This window comes from Danio aesculapii, chromosome 23, assembly GCF_903798145.1.
Source record: "Danio aesculapii chromosome 23, fDanAes4.1, whole genome shotgun sequence".
NCBI classification, from domain to species: Eukaryota; Metazoa; Chordata; class Actinopteri; order Cypriniformes; family Danionidae; genus Danio; species Danio aesculapii.
Window position 1 is genome coordinate 35,700,348 of NC_079457.1, and position 19,933 is coordinate 35,720,280.

A 19,933-nucleotide genomic window follows, 5' to 3' on the forward strand; every position below is an offset into this window, starting at 1 on the left:
CAGGAACAAGCATTCAACAGCTTTATGGTATTCCAGAATTTATTGTATTACTGATTATTGGCACATGTCTAGTCACAGCTCTATGTGTGTGCAGTTGTTTTGCTGCCGTTCATTTGAAACTGTCTACACAAGGGCACTACAGAAACGAAGCATACACTGGTCTGGCATTTACCTGACAGAAACCAGATCCCCTGAATGCTCTTCCTAACCGCCCCACTACTGCTCTGGCTGTATTTCTAGTTCCACCAGCCTCGGGGAATACAGCTGCTGCTGGGTCTCCAATGGGTGCGGCATGTTTATGTGTGTGTATGTGTGTTTATGTGTGTCTGTAGAGTCATGAGCAGGCAGATATGAGCGGCTCAAACCTAATATTGCAGACTGCTAGAAGAGTATTTGTCACCAAGGCCCGAGCTGTGAAAACAAGTCAGCAGTTGAGGCTACTTAACCACCTCACAGGCAAACTGCTGTGGTATTAAAGCCATGCTTGTGTTTTTAAGACTTTCCAGCAAAAGGGTTTTAAAAAGCTTTTTTTTTTGGTCAATGTAAACAGTATGCTCGCTGACCTGTTGATAAGATAAACTGTGCTGTGTGCGTTCATTGTAAAATTTGTCAGAGTTTTTTGCTCTTGGTTTAGGGCTGTCTGGAGACATGGGACGATACCGTTTTCAAGGTATACCGCGATTTGGAAAAGTCAGGGTTTTGAAAACTGCCAAAATTCTCTGCTATACCGTTGCTAAGATATGTGTAAGATTTTTTATTTCCTTTTTTTTTTTTTTTTTTTAGGACAGCAGTATCTCAAGCAGAAAAGATATCCACAGATGCTTTTTTATATTGCAAAGAAATGTGTGTTTTTGAAACTAATGAAGACAGCAGAAGGAAATGATTGATTTGAATTATTTAGCCTGACATTTACTGCTCCAAAATATTTCAAATGTTTCTTCAAAATAAAATATAATTTGTTCAAAGGGAAAAAGGTTTTGTTTTTTACCCAGACATTTAAAAATTATTTATTTTAGAGCAGTGATCACAATACCGTGAAACTGTGATTTTTTTTTTTTTTTTTTTTTTTTTTTTCCAAGGTTATCATACCGTCAGAATCTTACACCGGCCCATGCCTAGTTTGGATTAATCAATTATGATTGGTCAGTCGCAACATTCCAAGGTATGTTATCCTGAGATGACAACCGCTAAATAACACAGGCTGGGAACTTTGATTCACCTTGACCTTCAGTGAATGCATTTCCACTTTCATATGTGTCTGTCACGTCAGGGTTTTTTACTGTTTGGTGGCTTCTTGTGAATGAATAATATGTAGGTCATCTTAGAGCTGTAATCGGGCAATAAAAGTTAGGCCCGATAGGGCCTGAGCCTGACAAGTACTTTTTGATTGACAGCTTTTTAAAAGCCCGATCCTGTTTATAGCCAGACATAATGTAAATGTGCACATGCACACAGCTCTTTAGCCTTTTTTCAAGAATGAGTCATTTATACGCATTTAAAATAATTTATTCATAACAAACGTAGGCTATAGGCCACTTGGAAGTTGGAACAAAGAAATAAAATAAGTCCTCTGTAACGTCGATCCATCTCAGCACTTTTAAGTAGGCCTAGGTACATACACTTAGCCTTTAAATTGGCCAACACACCAATAAAAATAAGTCTTTCCTAACAAATTAAATTAAAATAAATTCTAAATTATGACTGGTATTTGGCAATAAAGAAATTAAGATAAAGGCTCTGTGGGATTTGTTTCGCCATTTCACAATCAGGCCTTAAGGTGACGGTGAAGCTGAATAATAAAAGAATAATGCCAACATTAGCCTATATACTCTGTCTACATTATGATTTTATGGTTTAATATTTGGTTATAATTTGAAAATCCCTTACTCACCAAGATTAGGCTATGTGTTTTTGTAGAGGAACATTATTGAATCCACTGTAAACGACTTTAGTGTGGTCCTGCGCTCACTGATGGTGCTTCCAGCAGGAATGAACACCCTTTCTCTGCTGCTGCTACTGGCCGGGGATGCATAGTACTGATCTGGCTAATTTGCAAGTTTTGGGTAGGATTGTTTGTTCATCTTCCACCACCCAAGAACATCCATTTCTTTTTCCCTGACAGCCATTTCAATGTAGCGACATTTTTCCTGTCAGCTTGTACGTTGCCTTATGTTGCAGTGTATGAACGAACTCCAAAGTACCTTGGCTGCTAGAATGACTGTTCATGTTGAACTGGCAGCTGACCTGGCCACAGTCAAAATTCGCTTTTTTGACTTCTCCATCATCATTTGTTTCACCTTTGCAGGGATAAATTTTACTGTTGACACAAACTATTTGATTACTTTCTCGCGCTAATTGAAATGCATCACATGACTGTTCATTTACCGTGCAAGCCCGGCCCGACCCCGTCTAAAATGATCGAAATTAAGCCCGAACCCATCAGGTTCTGTCGGTTCCTTCGGGATCGGGCAAAGATCTTCAGCTCTAGGTTGGCTTTATTCAGCTAGTTTTGTCTCGTTTTTGTCTGTTTGGCGCTATTTTGTGACTGAATAATGCACAGGTTAGTGTATACTCCATCAGCTGTTTTCATTTCTGTCAGCATTTAATAAAAAAATGTCTCAGAGCAATTTTTCATCTAATTTGTATGTATTGTGGCAAGTATCCATGTAATATGTGAGAGTGCATCCAAGATGGTTGTTTTCACAGAATCAAGCTGTCTAGTCTTATACAGCAGTGCTCCGCTTTGTGTCTCGGCTCCCGATAAGTCTGTTTGGCTTTTGTGATGACAACCTACTGGATGTACTTTATCCCTAACTTTTTACACAACTCTCAAGAATTCTTGATTCTCATTGGTCACAACATTCCAATATATGTAATGTAATGGATAACGTACATCCAGGCAGTTGTTATCACAGTACAAAGCTTGATGTGAAACGACTTTTGTCACTCTGCTGTTCTTTGCTTTTTGGCGCCATCTTGTGACTGAACAATAATAATAATATTATGTTTGTAGGCTGCATCCAGTCATTTGTTAAGAGCACATTTTCTGCAAGCTTTGTTTAATTAAAGAGCTAACAAATTATTACAGCTCAGATCAATGTTTTTTGTCAAATTGTATACTTTAGTGGCAGTGGCAATGTAATAAACTGCATAATAATACATCTTGCCTATTGTTTTTACTAAATAAAGCCCTTCAGTTTTATACAACAATGCTGCACTTCTCGTTGGGCTGCTAAGCCTTTATTCTGCGATTAACAACAGCCTGGATTTTCATTATCCCTTACATATAGTATACTACTCATGCATAATTCATAATACATTCTTTCAATAATGTATAAAATAAATGTATTGTATTACTGTTATTGTTTTGCCAATTAAGTTAAAATCAAGAACATTACTGATTTCATGTATAATTGAGGTGTTTCCTAAAGGCACAGCCAAAAGTGGTATAAATAGTATGCCTAAGAAGTCCCGCTCATTCATAGATTCATTCTTGTGTCTGTATTTTAATCCTCTCTTTCCTCTCCAGGTCACTATGATGGATAAAAGTGCAGCGGAAAGAGCTTGTAAAGATCCCAACCCTATTATTGATGGACGCAAAGCTAATGTCAACCTAGCATACCTCGGGGCCAAACCACGCAGCCCACTGACAGGTAAATACCAGCTGAATTCTTCAATGTAGGGTCCTTGTCTATTAAACCTTAACTGTCAACATCCCACAGACCCTTTTTCACTACATATTTAAAAGAAATTGTATAAACATGAATGTTTAGTAACAAACTCATTTAGGTGTGAGACAATTTTTTTTTAAGGAGAGTACTTTGAAGGACATTTTTAAAATGGTACCACTAGGAAGAATATTAAATTATTTATCAAAAATTGAACTGAAAAATCATATTTAACTTTGAAAATGTTTTTGTGTGAATTTTATTTATTTCTATCCATATTTGTCAAAGTAACTTTCTTCATTGTGATACAAATTTGTTTTTATCATGTAATATTTTTTGCATATCCATTTTGTGAAATAGCCATAAGTTGCTGATGTGGTAATAAATAATAAATAAATAAATAAAGGTGAAGTGTGCAGTTTAAAGGGATTGTTAATCCCAAAAAATTCTCTCATAATTGCATACAGAAATGCAATAATCTTGATGGTTGTCAAACAGGTTTTCCAAACATTCGCCCTGTCTTCTATTGGTCAGTCAAATAAATAGCCCAAGCCCAAACTCATGCTATTGTTCTTGTTGTGTCTGAATATTGCAAAAGACATTCTGTTTTGTTGGAACTTTAGAAATGATGTACTTTTCATTATAGAAAAAAAAGTAAAAAAATTAACCAATGGTAACACAAACTTATAGTATTTTAATTTTGTATTTAAATAAACAAACAAGGCTTTATTTAAATACATATGGCCTACATTTGCATTATTTGCATTTTTTTAACTTGCACAAAATTCTGAACATTGAATGTAGGTTGTTTTGACATTAAGGTTTTTACAGAGGGGCTTTGGGAATCTCGCTTTATCACTCTGTAATTTAGAAAATACTGTAAACGGACAGAAATGTTCAGTTTTTGATAGAATAAAATTATGCATATGTATAAGCAGCCTTTAGAATAGAAATATGAATAAAACTACTATGCTACTGAAGTAGAGATACCTCATTTTGAGAAAACAGCCTTTAAGAATATATATCGTCACTGAAATATACAGACACGCATTGATAACAAACACTTAAAATTGTATACACTACCTGACAAAAATCTTGTTGTCGATCCCAAGAGCAACAAATAATAACTTCTAGTTGATCATTTGGAAAAGTGGCAGAAGGTAGATTTTTTATTTATTTTTTCCGATGAATCATCTGTTGAACTGCATCCCAATCATCACAAATACTGCACAAGACCTATTGGAACCCGCATGAACACAAGATTCTCACAGAAATCAGTCAAGTTTTGTGAAGGAAAAATCATGGTTTGGGGTTACATTCAGTATTGGGGCATGCGAGAGATCTGCAGAGTGAATGGCAACATCAACAACCTGAGGTATCAAGACGTTTGTCCTTGCAAATGCACAGGAGGGGGCAAATTCTTCAGCAGGATAGCGCTCCTTCTCATACTTCAGCCTCCACATCAAAGTTTGAACATTATTAGACATGAACATTATTGAGCATGTCTGGGGTAAGATGGAGGCATTGAAGATAAATCCAAAGAATGTTGATGAACTCTGGGAGCCTGCAAGAACGCTTTCTTTGCCATTCCAGATGACTTTATTAATGCATCATTTGAGTCATTGCAGAGATGTATAGATGCAGTCCTCCAAGCTCATGGGAGTCATACACAACATTAATTCTTTTTCCCTTTTCTTTTTTCCATGACTTTATATTCTTTACTGTACATTATTTCTGTTAAATGACAAGACTTTAGTCTAAGCAAAGTCAGACCTTGCTGACCTAATTAAATAATAAAAATTAAGACATGATTATATTTTATTTTGGTCAAATAAGCTTAATCTAGAGGCCTTTGCCTTTCATATAAGCCACTTTTGATACCAAATGATCAACTAAAAGTCAAGTTATTATTTGCTGTTCCTAAAATTTGGATGTGCAACATGACTTTAGTCAGGTAGTGTACTGGATGGTATTTTTTTGCATTACACTGAAAAAATACACTATGAAAACCCAATAAGCCCAAAATCTCAAAATTGACAGCCTTTAGTTTCTGGCCTGAAGAACTGAATTGTAATGTAGCTTGAGGTTTTTCTGCTCTCCTTCTTGTCACTTTTACTTGTTGATGGTTACACAATGGGTGAATCATACTGGCAAAAAAACTGATGCATGTTTTCATTATATCATGCCCTCAGTATCATCAAATCTCCAAAACACACACACACACATCTCACACTTCTTTTTAACGGCTAGTTTGACGGGTTTGGCCTGTCAAGAATTTGCAGCCATCCTACATTTGCATCTCTGCATGTCTGTGAATGCATTAGCAGAAAGAAGTAATATATGGTCACTCAGCATGTTTGTCTGTTCGTTTGGCCTCCAGCTTTGCATTTGTGTGTGTATTTTGTGGCTGATATGTCAGGAAAGAGGAAGAGTATTGTGGAGGGATTGTGCACCTGTCCTAACACACCATATTCACACAGAAACAGAGGCGATTTCAGCTTCTGCTCTTGCTCTCGTCCCAACATGCCTGTCTATCTGCTCTCTCTCTCTGTTCTCTGCCGTTGTGGCCTTCGTCATGTCATTCACTTCTTGCTTATTTGGAAAAACATCATGTATTTTATGTGTAAGGGTCAAGGTTAAGTGGAGATGTTGAAAGTGATTAAAGGGAGAGTGTAAAAAGTAAGTGTCAATCAAAAAGGACAGAAAGCCAGTATCTTCAATGCATATAAAATAATGTAAATAAATGTTAAATACAGCTATGACTAGGGCCAGACAGAATCTGCGGGTGTTTTTTGCTATTTCTGTGGAGAATTTTGGTAAAAATCTGCAGATTTCTGAAGAATTATTTTGAGAGTATCATAACTAAAATCTTAATATGGGATATAAAAATATTATCTTTTTAACTTTTATTTAATGTTTAAAATGCAAATCCAATTAGATCCACTTTATTTGGTAAACAAAGCAAGTCTTTTATATAATATCTCTACTAAAAGACAGATAATATTACTTTACAAACTGCATTGTACATAAATCAGATGAACATTTTCATGTTAGCCAATAATATTACTGAAAATAATATAAAAACTGAATAAATATAGGTATTACACATATTTACTCAAGTAAATAAACCGAATTAATGATGGGCTAAAAATCTGCGGAATTCTGCGCGCGCAGATTTTGTGTGAGCAGATTCCCAGCTATGACTCAATAAATTCTCTGTGTTAACTAGGTGTTAGAGGAAAGTCTTTTTTTTCTGAAAAACTGCAATTATTCCATATAACTACTTTTTTGTCATTACATTTTACTCAAAAATAAAACTATACATAAAATCCAAGGAAACTGAGTATTTATAAGGTTTTGAGCATCAACAGAATACAAAATAATCCATATCTGTTGTCTTTCATATATTACTGTATCTTTGCCATTATTTATCATCCTATGTTGGATTAATTTAAAGCTATCAGCACGTCGGCAATGATATAAAAAAGGCTGACATAGGGTTTATTAATTAGGAGGAAATAAGCTGCACATCTTCTGAATAATCAGTCTATTTTCTCAGAGCAAACTCTTTAAAAACTTTCATTTACTTACAGCGAGGAAAATAAGTATTGAACACCATGTTTTTACCTGGGAATAATATTTATAAAGAAGCTTTTGATGTGGAATTGAAACAGATTTTGGTAAAAACCCAACAATACAAACATAAAAATAAAACAGAACAAAAAAATTGTGTAATAACAATAAAATGACTGAACTACTGAAATGTATTAATACTTTTAATAAAAAGATGCCTCTCATGAAGAATGAAGTCACACGCAGTGCTCAGGTGTGAGTTTTTCACAGACTTCAACAGAGTGTAAAACTCTTGTTGTTCTGTGGTTCAAATCTGATCTTTAATTTGTATTTTATATTGGATTCAACTCAGGTAAATGGCTGGGCTTTTTTTTTTTTTTAACTTGATTTTCTTTCTCTGAAACTATTTGTCCACTCTGGTATCATCTTCCTCATCCTGCTAATGTAGATGTTGGACTAAAGCAGCTAATATTAATTTACAATGACGAAGGGCATTGTCGAAGGGAGTGTTGCTGAAGAACTACTGAGAGATTTCAGCTGCTGTCTGGGCTTTCACTGACTTTCTACACCTTCCTTTCTTCATGTGTTCAATACTTTTTCCCTGTGTTATTTCATTTTATTACACATAACTTCATTTGTAAACTAATTAGTTTAGTTTTCTTTGTATAGATGAATTTTTATAGTTGTTATCAACATCTGGGGATAATTTCATGTCAACGGCACCTTTAGAAATATGTTTTCTGAGAAAAATGGTGACGTGTTCAATATTTATTTTCCCTGCTGTATACTTGTTAAAAAAAATATTGAATAGCAAAAATCATCTTTAAAGATTTTCATTTATTATTATTGTTATTATTATTATTATTTTAACGTGTTTCTATCTTAAAGTTGGAAAGTTGAGTGAAATGGATCCAATCCATGTTCAGAAAACTAATTTAAGAGAAATATAGCTTGTACTGTATGCAGTTGACCAATATCGGTATATGAATCAGCAAAAAGTTTGTTACAATCAGTATTATATTGGCCAGAAAAGGTGCAACTAGTAATTTTAAAACTAGACATTTCAAGTCTATGTTTTATATTATATAATTTATTTCAGTTTTACTAAATATTCCAGATTATAATGTCTCAAACTCTATTTCTGGAGGGCTGCAGCTCAGCACAGTTTTGCTTCAATCCTAATCAAACACAGCTGATCCAACTAATCAAGGTATTCAAGACTACTGGGGACTACACGCTTATTTCACGCGGCCGCCATTTTAAAGAACCAAAGCGAGGCTGCGGTGGGAAGAAACCCGGAAGTATAAGACAAGCACTGTAAACATTGCAGTAACATGCTGTGGACTACAAACCTTCAGCTGTTGCCATGATCTTAAAATGCAGATATGGTGTAAACATCACTTTAATATCATTCAGTAAGTTTAATTTAAACAATTAAAAGCAATTTAGCATCAAACAACATCACAATCTCTTTAAGAGTAATATGTTCAAGTGTCCTCCTAGGCTTCAGTTCATGGCACCAGTTAAACACCGTGGGGACGCTTCCCTGCTTCAGCCTATGTAACCCGGTGAGCGATAAAACAATGCAGTCCTCTGTAGCACACCCTCGTGTTGTCTGTAATAGTGTTGTCCCAGTACTTAAGTTTTAAAACCGTCTATTTCCCGCTAACATTGAAGCGCTGCTGAGCGCGGATGACTCGACTGATCTTTACGGCTGCTTCGCGCTCCAGTCACTGTGTATCTGTGTTTGCAATCAGTTTACCGCTCTTCACCCAGTGCAAACACAGATACACGGAGACTGGAGTGCGAGTGCGAAGCAGCCATGAAGATCAGTCGAGTCATCAAGCAGATCGCTCGGTTCGTCTGTGTTTGTGCTCAGTAAACAGTGGAGGGTGAACTGATGACCTTCTCGGCCAATCACAGCATTTCTGTTAAGCACATGAACACAATGGCAAATCAGTGCTGTTTTAAGAAAGCCATCAACAGTGCCTTAAATGTTAGCGGGAAATTGATGGTTTTGTCTTTTAATTCAGTATCATGACAAGTCTAATATAGTCAAAGAATCAGTATATTAACTCGAGTTAGATAAAAGGCGTCTAAAACGTGTGTTTGGGAAAGAAAACGTTAGCTAACTAGTGACATTTCCCTTAACTTAGCTGAAAATGAGCTCTGATATCTCTTTATTTTCACCATTCATTCAGAACGGACCTTCGGGTCTCTCGGAAGGCGGTGAAATTATAAATTTGTGTCACTTTCTTTTCGCTGATAAGATATACAGCCAAGTGCACAACGTTCGAATGTAACTCTCAACGATACTTCCGGGTTTCTTCCCACCGCAGCCTCGATTTCGCTTTTAAAAATGGTGGCGGTGTGAAATCAGTCTATTAAGCAGGTGTTGGAGCTGGTTGGAGCTAAACTATGCAGAGCTGTGGCTCTCCAAGAATTGAGTTTGAGACCATTGCTCTAGATTATAATATTTTTTTAATTTGCCTGTTAGTTTGTTGTTGTCATTATATTTAAAATGACAAAAAGTCCTGACCAACCTGCTTCAATACGTAAAAATAATAAAATAAAAATCTACAAGAATTCATTAGGATGAATAACTTTCTTTAAGATTTTTTGGACTCTGACAATGAAATAAAATGTTCTTTCTAATTTAAAAATATGCCTATCATAAAATAAATGTATTGAAGTGATTTACTGCATAAATTAAATGTTTATCCATTTTTAAAATTTTAATCGAGCACTAAAATGAACGTCTCCTAGAAGGAAAAAGAGCTTTTCCAGTAGATGAAGACATAAGCATGTTGCATTATGCTAACCATAAGGTTTGTGTAAAGCGAGAAGTGTGTTTATGCAAATACAGCAGTGCTGCAGAAGAGTCTGTTGAGCTTGTGTGTGTGTGTGTGCGTTGAACAGGCATCGAGGCGAGAGATGTTTCTGATCTGTGTCCGGGCAGATTCACTGTTACACTGGAGAACAGACAGCCTGGAGTTTTTCACATGAGTGACTTCATGAGAGCAAACAGACAGGAGGAGATGAAAAACAGAACAAAAAAAACAGAAGTGCATGTTGGCTGAATGGAGAGAATGAGAGCCAATTAGAGGCTAAAGAGCGTGTGCTTGTTGAGGACAGAATTATAAATGTGAATGTCAAAAACAGGCCAAGTAGAAAAGCAGAGAATGAATGATTCAGGGGACAATGATAGGAGTTGATAGGGGAATAATTCTGGAGCATTTGCTTTATTCAATTTTAGTTCTACTACCAAAATTAATTTGAGTATAAAAAAGGACTGAGTGCTTTATATGTAACAAACAAAAAGCATGTGTACAATAGGTTTACAGTTGTACAATTGAGCAAGACATGGCTTAAAAGCTGAAATGTGCAGCTCATATTGTTACTATGTACATATTAATAGTCAACCAATATAGGTTTTTATTGTTTTGTAATTTTCTTGATTTTGATCAGTAATATACACCAGGAGTTAACAAAATTTTTAGCCTGTGACCCCCAAAATAACAATGCCTGTGACTCGCGACCCCTACATTCTTCTGAGGTGGTTATAAGTAAACAAATGTTGCACACACAAAAATAGGCCTATATTACACAAGCATATTGACAACACAAAAACGTGCATCAGTCTAACAACCATAGGCTATAATTTATAGTCATTTACTAATTTGTTTAATTTAACATTAAATTCACCTAATGGAACTGGTGGCCACAATGTTTTCACACAAGGCTAGTCTTGGTATAATTTTGGAGACCGCCAATCAGAGATCATCCTCAATGTTCAGTTGTGGCCTGTATTTATTTTGAATGTATTTGATTGCCATAATGGTGTCAGGAAGTTTAGCCTGGTGCTATAAAATCAATCTGCTGCAGCTGACGCTATTGCTGTGTGGATAATCTAACCTAAACACACCAATCCTATAAATTTTAAATGCTGATGGCTTTTCATTTGCATGTTGTTGCTTTTTTATATACAGTGCATCCGGAAAATATATTTTTTTTATGTTACAGCCTTATTTCAAAATGGATTAAATTCATTTATTTCTTCAAAGTTTTACACACAATACTCCATAATGACAATATGAAGAAAGATTTTTTTGAAATTGTTGCAAATTTATAAAAAAAAAAAAAAAAAGCTGAAAAATCATATGTACATTTTCACAGCCTTTGCCGTGAAGCTCTAAATTGAGCTCAGGTACATTCTGTTTCCACTGGTCATTCTTGAGATGTTTCAGCAGCTTCATTGGAGTTCACCTGTGGTAAATTCAGTTGATTGGATATGATTTGAAAAGGCATACACCTGTCTATATAAGGTCCCCGGGTTGACAGTGCATGTCAAAGCACAAAACAAGCATGAAGACAATGGAATTGTCTGTAGACCTCCGAGACAGGTTTGTCTCGAAGCACAAGGCTGGGGATGGTTACAGAACAATTTCTGCTGCTTAAAGTTCCAGTAAGCACAGTGGCCTCCATCATTCATAAGTGGAAGATGTTTGGAACCACCAGGACTGTTCCTAGAGCTGGCCGGCCATCTTAGCTGAGTGATCGGGGAAGAAGGGACTTAGTCAGGTGAGGTGATCAATAACCCCATGGTCACTATGTCTGAGCTCCAGCATTCTTCTGTGGAGAGAGGAGAACTTTACAGAAGGACAACCATCTGTGCAGCAATTCACCATCAGGCCTGTATGGTAGAGTGGCCAGACGGAAGCCACTCCCCGCCTGGAATTTGCCAAAAGGCATCTGAAGGACTCTTAGACCATAAGAAACAAAATCTCTGGTCTGATGAGACTAAAATTGAACTATTTGGAGTGAATGCCAGGCGTTATGTTTGGAGAAAACCAGGCACCGCTCCTCACCAGTGAAGCATGGTGGTGGCAGCGTCATGCTGTGGGGAGGTTTTTCAGCAGCAGGAACTGGAAGACTAGTCAGGATAGAGGGAAAGATGAATGCAGCAATAAACAGAGAAATCCTGAATGAAAACCTGCTTCAGAGTGCTCTTGACCTCAGACTGGGGCGACGGTTCATCTTCCAGCAGGACAATGACCCAAAGCACACTGCCAAAATATCAATGGAGTGGCTTCACTACAACTCTGTGAATGCCTTTGAGTGGCCCAGCCACAGCCCAGACTTTAATCCCATTGAACATCTCTGGAGAGATCTGAAAATGACTGTACACCATCGCTTCCCATCCAACCTGATAGAGCTTGTGGGTACTGCAAAGAGGAATGGGCCAAAATTCCAAAAGACTGGTGTACCAAGCTTGTTGCATCATATTCAAAAAGACTTGAGGCTGTAATTGCTGCCAAAGATGCATCAACAAAGTATTGAGCAAAGGCTGTGAATACTGATGTACATGTGATTTTCAGGTTTTTTAATTTTAATAAATTTGCAACAATTTCAAAAAGATTTTTTACATTGTCATTAAGGGGTTTTGTGTGTAGAATTTTGGGGAAATAAATTAATTTAATCAATTTTGGAATAAGGCTGTAACATAAAAGTGGAAAAAGTGAAGCGAATACAGATTTTGATAGTTATCCCTAACATTACTATTTTGTTGTTATTGACTATGTAATTTTTCGTATTGACACAAATAATGATCTGTCTTTCGTCACTGACGTCTTGCCCTATAAACTTCCACTCTAAGTGCATTACTGTTCAAGCATCATTGGTTCAGTTTAAAAACCGAGGAATATGTCTAAACTATTTTATGTGGTATTTTACAGTATGCCATTGCATTTAAAATCTTCACAAAATCTAAGTTTACTATGTGTATTTTGCTAGCGCACATTGTGAAGCACACAAAGGTGAACAAATAATCTGTGCAAATTTGGTAATGTTTAACCCTCTAGCGCACAGTGTTACCATATGGCAGCATGATATTTTTGTTAATTTCCTGGCCATTGTTTCTTTCAGGATAACTTTTTTTTTTTTGGAAAGGGAAGACCTTAGTGTAACCAATGATGTGCTTTGGTTAAGTCACATGACATGCTGTGTTTTTCTGTAGCGCGATTTCTGGCAGACTGGCGTTTATTGCGAGTAGTTGCTGTATGCAAATGTAAACGTCCATAAAAACAAAGGACCAAATTATGTCAGATTCACAAAAAAATCTGAAACCTCATCTCCAGTAAGTTTTGATGACATTCACGGCTCAAAAATGTTTTTATCAAGTTAGTTTTTTGTTAATCGATCAAATGTGTGTTGTCAAATGGCAACACTGTGCAATAGTGGAACGTGCAATATTGCAATGGGTTAGCTAGCTAGCAAGGTCAGCTGGGAACTTTTAAGTTGTAACAATAACAACATTAAAGCTAGTAATATAATGTTGATTAGTTGTATGTTAATGGCATTTGCATTATGGATAAAATCTAGTTTTAATGGCAATACTTCTTTTGAATGGATATGAATGCAGGGACAGTGTATTAGCGAGCACCACCATGTTCTATGATAAGAGAAAGAAGAAAAGGATAGAACTGGCTCTTCCTGCAGATGAAAGTGAGGATGAGATGGGTTTTAGTGATCATGAGAATGATGCAGACTGGACATTTGATAAGAGCAGTGATGTAGACAGTAAGTAAGTTAGCTCTGAGGCAGATAAGACAGACGTAGTGTAGTATATAGAGTAATATAAAAACATTGTTAGCTAGTAGCTAACAATGTTTATTATTCTGATGCATCTGGATATACTAGACTTGTTTTTTATGTGTTATAAATTTTCTCCAGTAAATAATATATTTTACTGTATGTTATATACATGATAATACAATGATATTCAGCAAAAAATTATGGAATAAATGAAAACTGTTGGAATATGAGTTGTTGTAAAGTATGTATAAGGTGTCATTTAGAAGTTCTGTGTTAAAGCTTATAATACTGCAACACCAATTAAATCATTTCAAACAACAAAATTATTAATTATAAGAAAAGTTCTAAATTGGCATATGGCAACATATCATAAAGTATCTTATTAAAGAAATGTTTCCATTTTTTTTAACAGCACTTCGAGTTAAGCCATTTTAAGAAAAGAAAAACAGTCAAATATTTTTTTTAAATAGAATTTTTTTTTTAAAAGGAGACGAGTGGCAAATGCAGATTTTACCATTTCCAGATGTGAAAAGCTTTCAGGTAAAAATGTTCCTTACAAACACGATTTCTGTCGCATGCACTGTAATCCACACGTGAGTCCAGCTGCACTCTCATAGCGGGGAAATAAAAACAAAACCTTCATTGCATCACATTTATAAACGCAACTCTGACGACACATGTCTCCAAATTTTTGTTCTTGTGCTTGTTTTGACAACACATCATGGCATCTCTCTGTCGTCTGAACACTGTAACAAGTAAAAACTTTCTTCGAAGCTATCGTGCATATTAATGAAGTTGCACCTCATACACAATAGAGCGCGCAGATTGGTTTTAACAAAGTCTTTCTCATAAATTAATGATGCACACTTAGAGATGTCACAATGTACTCGCATGTACAGACATCCACTCTTACATGCAAGGATCTAATCGGCGTGACGCAGCTTAAAAAATTTGTTTCAAACCAGAAGAACGAATTTGCTCAAAATAACGCAAAAACAACCAATTTTCGCTTTTTTGTGAAATATATGTCCTAATAGTGTTTTTAGCAGCACAGGACACATATATGACTGTCAACACCTCAAAAAATGTGTTTTGAGTGTTTCATGACCCTTTAAAATTCTCACACAGTCAAAGGCCTTAAAAACACATGCAAATAATAAACCTTCTCTCTGTTCTGCTTAAACTCTGCAGTGAATCCACAAATGTCATGTGTACTGAACAGTGGCTCCCGCTCAACTATAATCCAGAACTCAACATTGCATACCTTGCGATATGACTATTGTGAATTTGCACATTACGCTATCGATGCTGAAACAATATATTGCGCAGCCCTACCCTTATGTGTTCAATTGACTAAAGTCATCCGGGTTTGGAAGAACCTCAAACTGTCAACATTTGTGACCCTGGGTACATTTTTGGAAACTGAGATTTTTACGTCAACTGAAAGCTTTTTCTATTGGTGTATGGTGGTTAGGACAACAATTAGCTGAGATTCAACTACTGGAAATTCTGGAATCTCAGGGTTTGAAAAAAAAAAAAAAAAAAAGTAAATAACGAGAAATTTGCCTTTAAAGTTGTCCAAAAGAAGTGCTTAGAAATGTACATTACTAATCCAAAAATAAAATTGATATATTTTTGGTGGGAAATGTACAAAATGTCTTCATAGGAGGAGATCTTTACTTATTTTTGGAATATAATAAAAATGTATAATTTCTATTCCTACAATGTATTTTTTACAATGGCTATTCCCACAAATATACATGTGTAATTTAACCAGGGTCACATTTGCTCACTCTCAAGACTCTGGTTTTGATTTCAGTCTGTTGTTTTTTGTCTTGCGGTCACAGGCTACTCTACTGGAGTCCAGCAGGTTCATCCGACCCTCATCCAGAGGCAGTATGGGTAAGCGTGTCTCCTCATTCTGCTAATGTCAGGGGTGACGGAGCGCCGCTTATGCAGAAATAGCATCAAATCTTAGCATGACCCCTCACAAATAGTCCTGTCAAAACTGCAGTTTCATTTAGCCCAAAACTGTCAATTATTCTTAACAAACCGGCTGTGTCTCAAACGTCCCGTCTCAGTTTGTTTTGCCCCATCTGAGGACATTAGTGAGGCTCTCTTTCAGCAGTGTTTCAACAGTCTTTCTCTCTGCGGTTAACATTCACATCTCTCTCGTTTTCTAAACGGGTTGTCCGTATTGGTGTCTGGGTTTCTCTCAGTCTACACTCTTCCTCTTTCTGTATTTCCCTCTTTCTTTCTTTCTGTTGGCGTTTCTCTTTCTTTTGCTCTCTCTTTTGGATCCTGTTTGACCTGTTTGCTGTCGGTTAGGTCACCACCTGCCTCAAGTCTGCTAACCAGCCAGGTGTTATGCAAAACAAACCTTCATCTCTCTCTTTCTCTTTGTCTGCGTCTGTACACATCTTTCTTGTTCCCCATCTCAACCACCCACCCACCCACACACAAACATTTTTTTAACGTGAAGTAATACTTCATCTGAAAAAAATGGAAATCTCTCATTGTTTACATTCGCAGAAAGTTTTCGTTTTTTCTGTTTGCAGAGCTTTTAATTAAAAAATATCAGACATATTTTTGTCACATATATTATATATGAAGTCTCAGCATATATTATTTATGAATAACATGAAGAAAAAAAAATAGTACTTCTGTATGCTTTTTGGAGGCTGTGTCGTAGTAAAAACACCTGCAAATATATTCGTTCCAAATTTGGGGGGGGAGACGACGACTTAATAATCGATATAATTTATATGCAAATCATATTTTTTTTATTATTTATGAATGCTTATGTGACTTTAAATTACAAGAATAAAAAAACTGAAATTTAAAAGTAAAGTTCACCCAAAAAATTATATTTTACTTCTTATTTACTCACCCTTTCTTTGTTTAACCTTTACAAGTAATTTCTGCTGTTAAACATGAAACACAACATTATGATGAAAGCTGAAAACCTGTAACCCAGGGGTCTCAAACTGCCGGCCCGTGGGCCATTTGCGGCCCCTCTCCTTCTCCCTCTAGATTCGGCCCAACAAAACATATATTTTTGAATCCCTATCATTGTTGTGCAGTCGCATATACACTTGTGGTATTGACCTTCCACCTACAGGACATTTAATGGCCTGTTTCCACTGAGTGGTACAGTACGGTTCGGTACGGGACACCTTTATCGGGTTTGTGTTTCTACTGCATGGTGTACGACAGAAAGTTTCAGTCGACGTCCTTCTCACTGGAGGAAATGCCAAAATAAAGCTGCACGGGTCGTTCACATATCATATGAGAAGCACTTCTCACAAAACAGATGCTTTATACACATAAATACTTGTGTATAAATGTTTATTACAAACCTTTATATGAACAGGATTTGATAATAACTGCAGATCAATGATGGAGTGACGTCTGTAACGTCTGCAATTATATAAAATAAAAAATAAATAAATGCAACATATATGAACACATACAGACCCTTACAGTCTCTGATATGTTACCAACTACAGAAAAACTACACACAGCATACATTTAGTCCTTATATGGGTTCAAAAACAACACACAACATATTGCCGACAGTCTTTAATCTTGACCAGCACATGTAACCTCTGTTAGAAAGTAATTCTGTCATCCCCTTATTCATAATAGTCCAGAAGGCGATAATAATAGTTAAACATGGCAGTTTGTTCATGTTTTAGGTTGCAGAAACAATCCTTTGCTCCTTTGATTTTTCGCACGTCACTCTCACGTTTGTCTGTTTCTGATAGGATCAGATGTCAGAAGCACTTCAATAATCACAAGCATGTTATTATCATCAGCTCAAGAAGTTTGTCATTTCAAATACAGATGTGTGATGAGCACATGCAAGAAAGCGAAACCGCTGGTGCTTTAGATGGCATTGTAAACAACCACAGGGCACAGGGTAGTTCTGCTCTTCTTCTGGGCTTTGTGGCTGTTCATCAAGATGATGACAAGGTTTGTTTAAGCTCGGGTTGACCATGGCTCTTTATTATATGTATATATTATTACAGTGTAATGTCTCGGCTGTGTTTTGAAAATGACGGTTCCTTCGTTTTCATTCTAGCTTGTCCACGAGCAGCTAGTGATGCATCTCTGTAAACCAATAGCGTTCAGCTGCACGTCCATACAGTACCGTACCACTCAGTGAAAACGAGCCAAAAGATACTGTACTACATATTCGTGTTCCCTTCGGTTTCTCTCAGCGTGCGGTCGAGAGTAACGCACATGCAGATTATTTAAGGGGCTGATTTATTTAAATGTTGAAATGTATGTCCATAAGTGCTCTATTTTTACTAAAGTTCTATTTTTGTAAATATTAAAGCGTCATTTGATTAAAATTTGTTTTATACCACCTGTATTTTGTTGTACAAACACTTCTTTATGGCTTACATGTTATGCTGGTGTAAATATGATAATTTTGCAATTATTCGATTGAAATGTACTCATTACTGCTGGCTGGCTTGAACATGTTGAAGTAAATGTGAATGTATACCCCCCCCCCCTTTTTGTCTTTGTTGTAGGTTTACTAAATAGTATGATATTGGGAAGAACAATTGTCAAAAGTTCTGCTGTCTTGCACTTAATATCTGTTAAACTTTTGGTTAACCAACAATTGATTTGGACATACAAATTATTATTATTATTATTATTATTGATATTATTATTATGCCTTTTATTATGCCAATTATTAAATTGTAGTAATATTATAGCAATTTAAACTACCCCTTCAATATGTACAACAAAAAACAAAATGCAGTTTTTTTTTTTTTTTTTGTATGTTTTATGTGCTAGAATGTTAAAACAGCCCTTCTATGAATTGTCAGTCACTGATATACCCCCTGCCCCCCACCCCCGCAAATTTGAATTTGAGACCCCTGCTGTAACCATTGACTACCATTGATTACAGGTTTCCAACTTTTTCAAAATATCTTCTTTTGTGAATTTTCATTTTTTGGCACGAACTACCCCTTTAAACACAAGTATGAAATTGTTATTGTTGTAGTATAGTAATACGGTAGACCCTCGTTAATCGCAGGAGTTATGTTCTAAAAATAACCTGCAATAGGTAAAATCCGTGAAGTAGTCAGCTTTGTTTTTTACAATTATAGATTTTAACGCTGTAAAACCCCTCACTACACACTTTATTCACTTTTCTCAGACCGGCATTAATATTTTCACACTTTTCTCTCTTGTTTAAACACTCTCACAGTTCAAACCTTCATAGAAAAATAAGTCCAGCAGCATAACTTCTACCTTTCTTTACCATGTCCAGAAGTTCAACTTTTTGTGCGATGGTTAGCATCTTCCTCTGCCTTTTGTGTGCTCCCGCAGGCACCTTTGATGGTGCAGAACATTTCATCAACATCGTAGGGAGGAAACTTGTAAACATACAGTCCAGCACAGCCTAGCACTTCAGATTTATGTCAATTTGGCATGCTGAATGCATTCTGTACTGTACCGGAGAGATGGCACGGAGATTGATTGACGAGGGTCTACAGCCAGTCAGGACGCAGAACACAAAGCTCTGTTGAAAAAAAGCATGTCAAATTGCACGAAAAAAATTGCGAAACTACGAGGCCATGAAAACTGACCATTTTTCTTTTATCAGCTATATATTTCTATCTAAAAACAGTTGAGTCACCTGATTGTTCCGGGTAAATATGGTTTAAATCTTGTTGTAAATCGAGGCTTTAATCTTGTGAATAACCATTCTCTGTGGGATCTAGTGCTGTTTTTAGCCGCTGTGTGTTTGTGGCCTATTTTCTTTTTTTTTTTTTTTTTTTTTTGAGGGTCCTGTCCACATCTGTGGGGTCTTTATTTAGACTGTCTGTGTGTTGGGCTTGGTTTGAACAGGTGTCTTTTACATGTTGTGAATCTGTCTGCATTGTCAGTTAATAGTGCTGCTTTTTAACCATAGCCATTAACTTTTTTCTTTTTAGTCAAATAGCCAGCATTAGTTATAAAGGACTAAAAAACACATCTTTGAAGTTAGTTGAACTATATAGTTAATGGCCAACAGGCTATATACAAGTCTTAATATGTCAGCTGAAAAGGGTTATTTGAACAAAAGCTAACAG

At 36.2% G+C, this 19,933-nt stretch overlaps 1 protein-coding gene across 1 annotated transcript in view; it reads left to right on the forward strand.

Moving 5' to 3' along the window:
• rbm38 (RNA binding motif protein 38) overlaps positions 1-19,933 on the forward strand; it is a 49,404-nt gene that overhangs the window by 11,150 nt on the left and 18,321 nt on the right. Inside the window, exons 2-3 of the mRNA XM_056449810.1 lie at positions 3,530-3,653; positions 15,683-15,737. Of these exons, the coding sequence (XP_056305785.1) occupies positions 3,530-3,653; positions 15,683-15,737 (179 nt within the window). The remainder of the gene's footprint in view (positions 1-3,529; positions 3,654-15,682; positions 15,738-19,933) is intronic.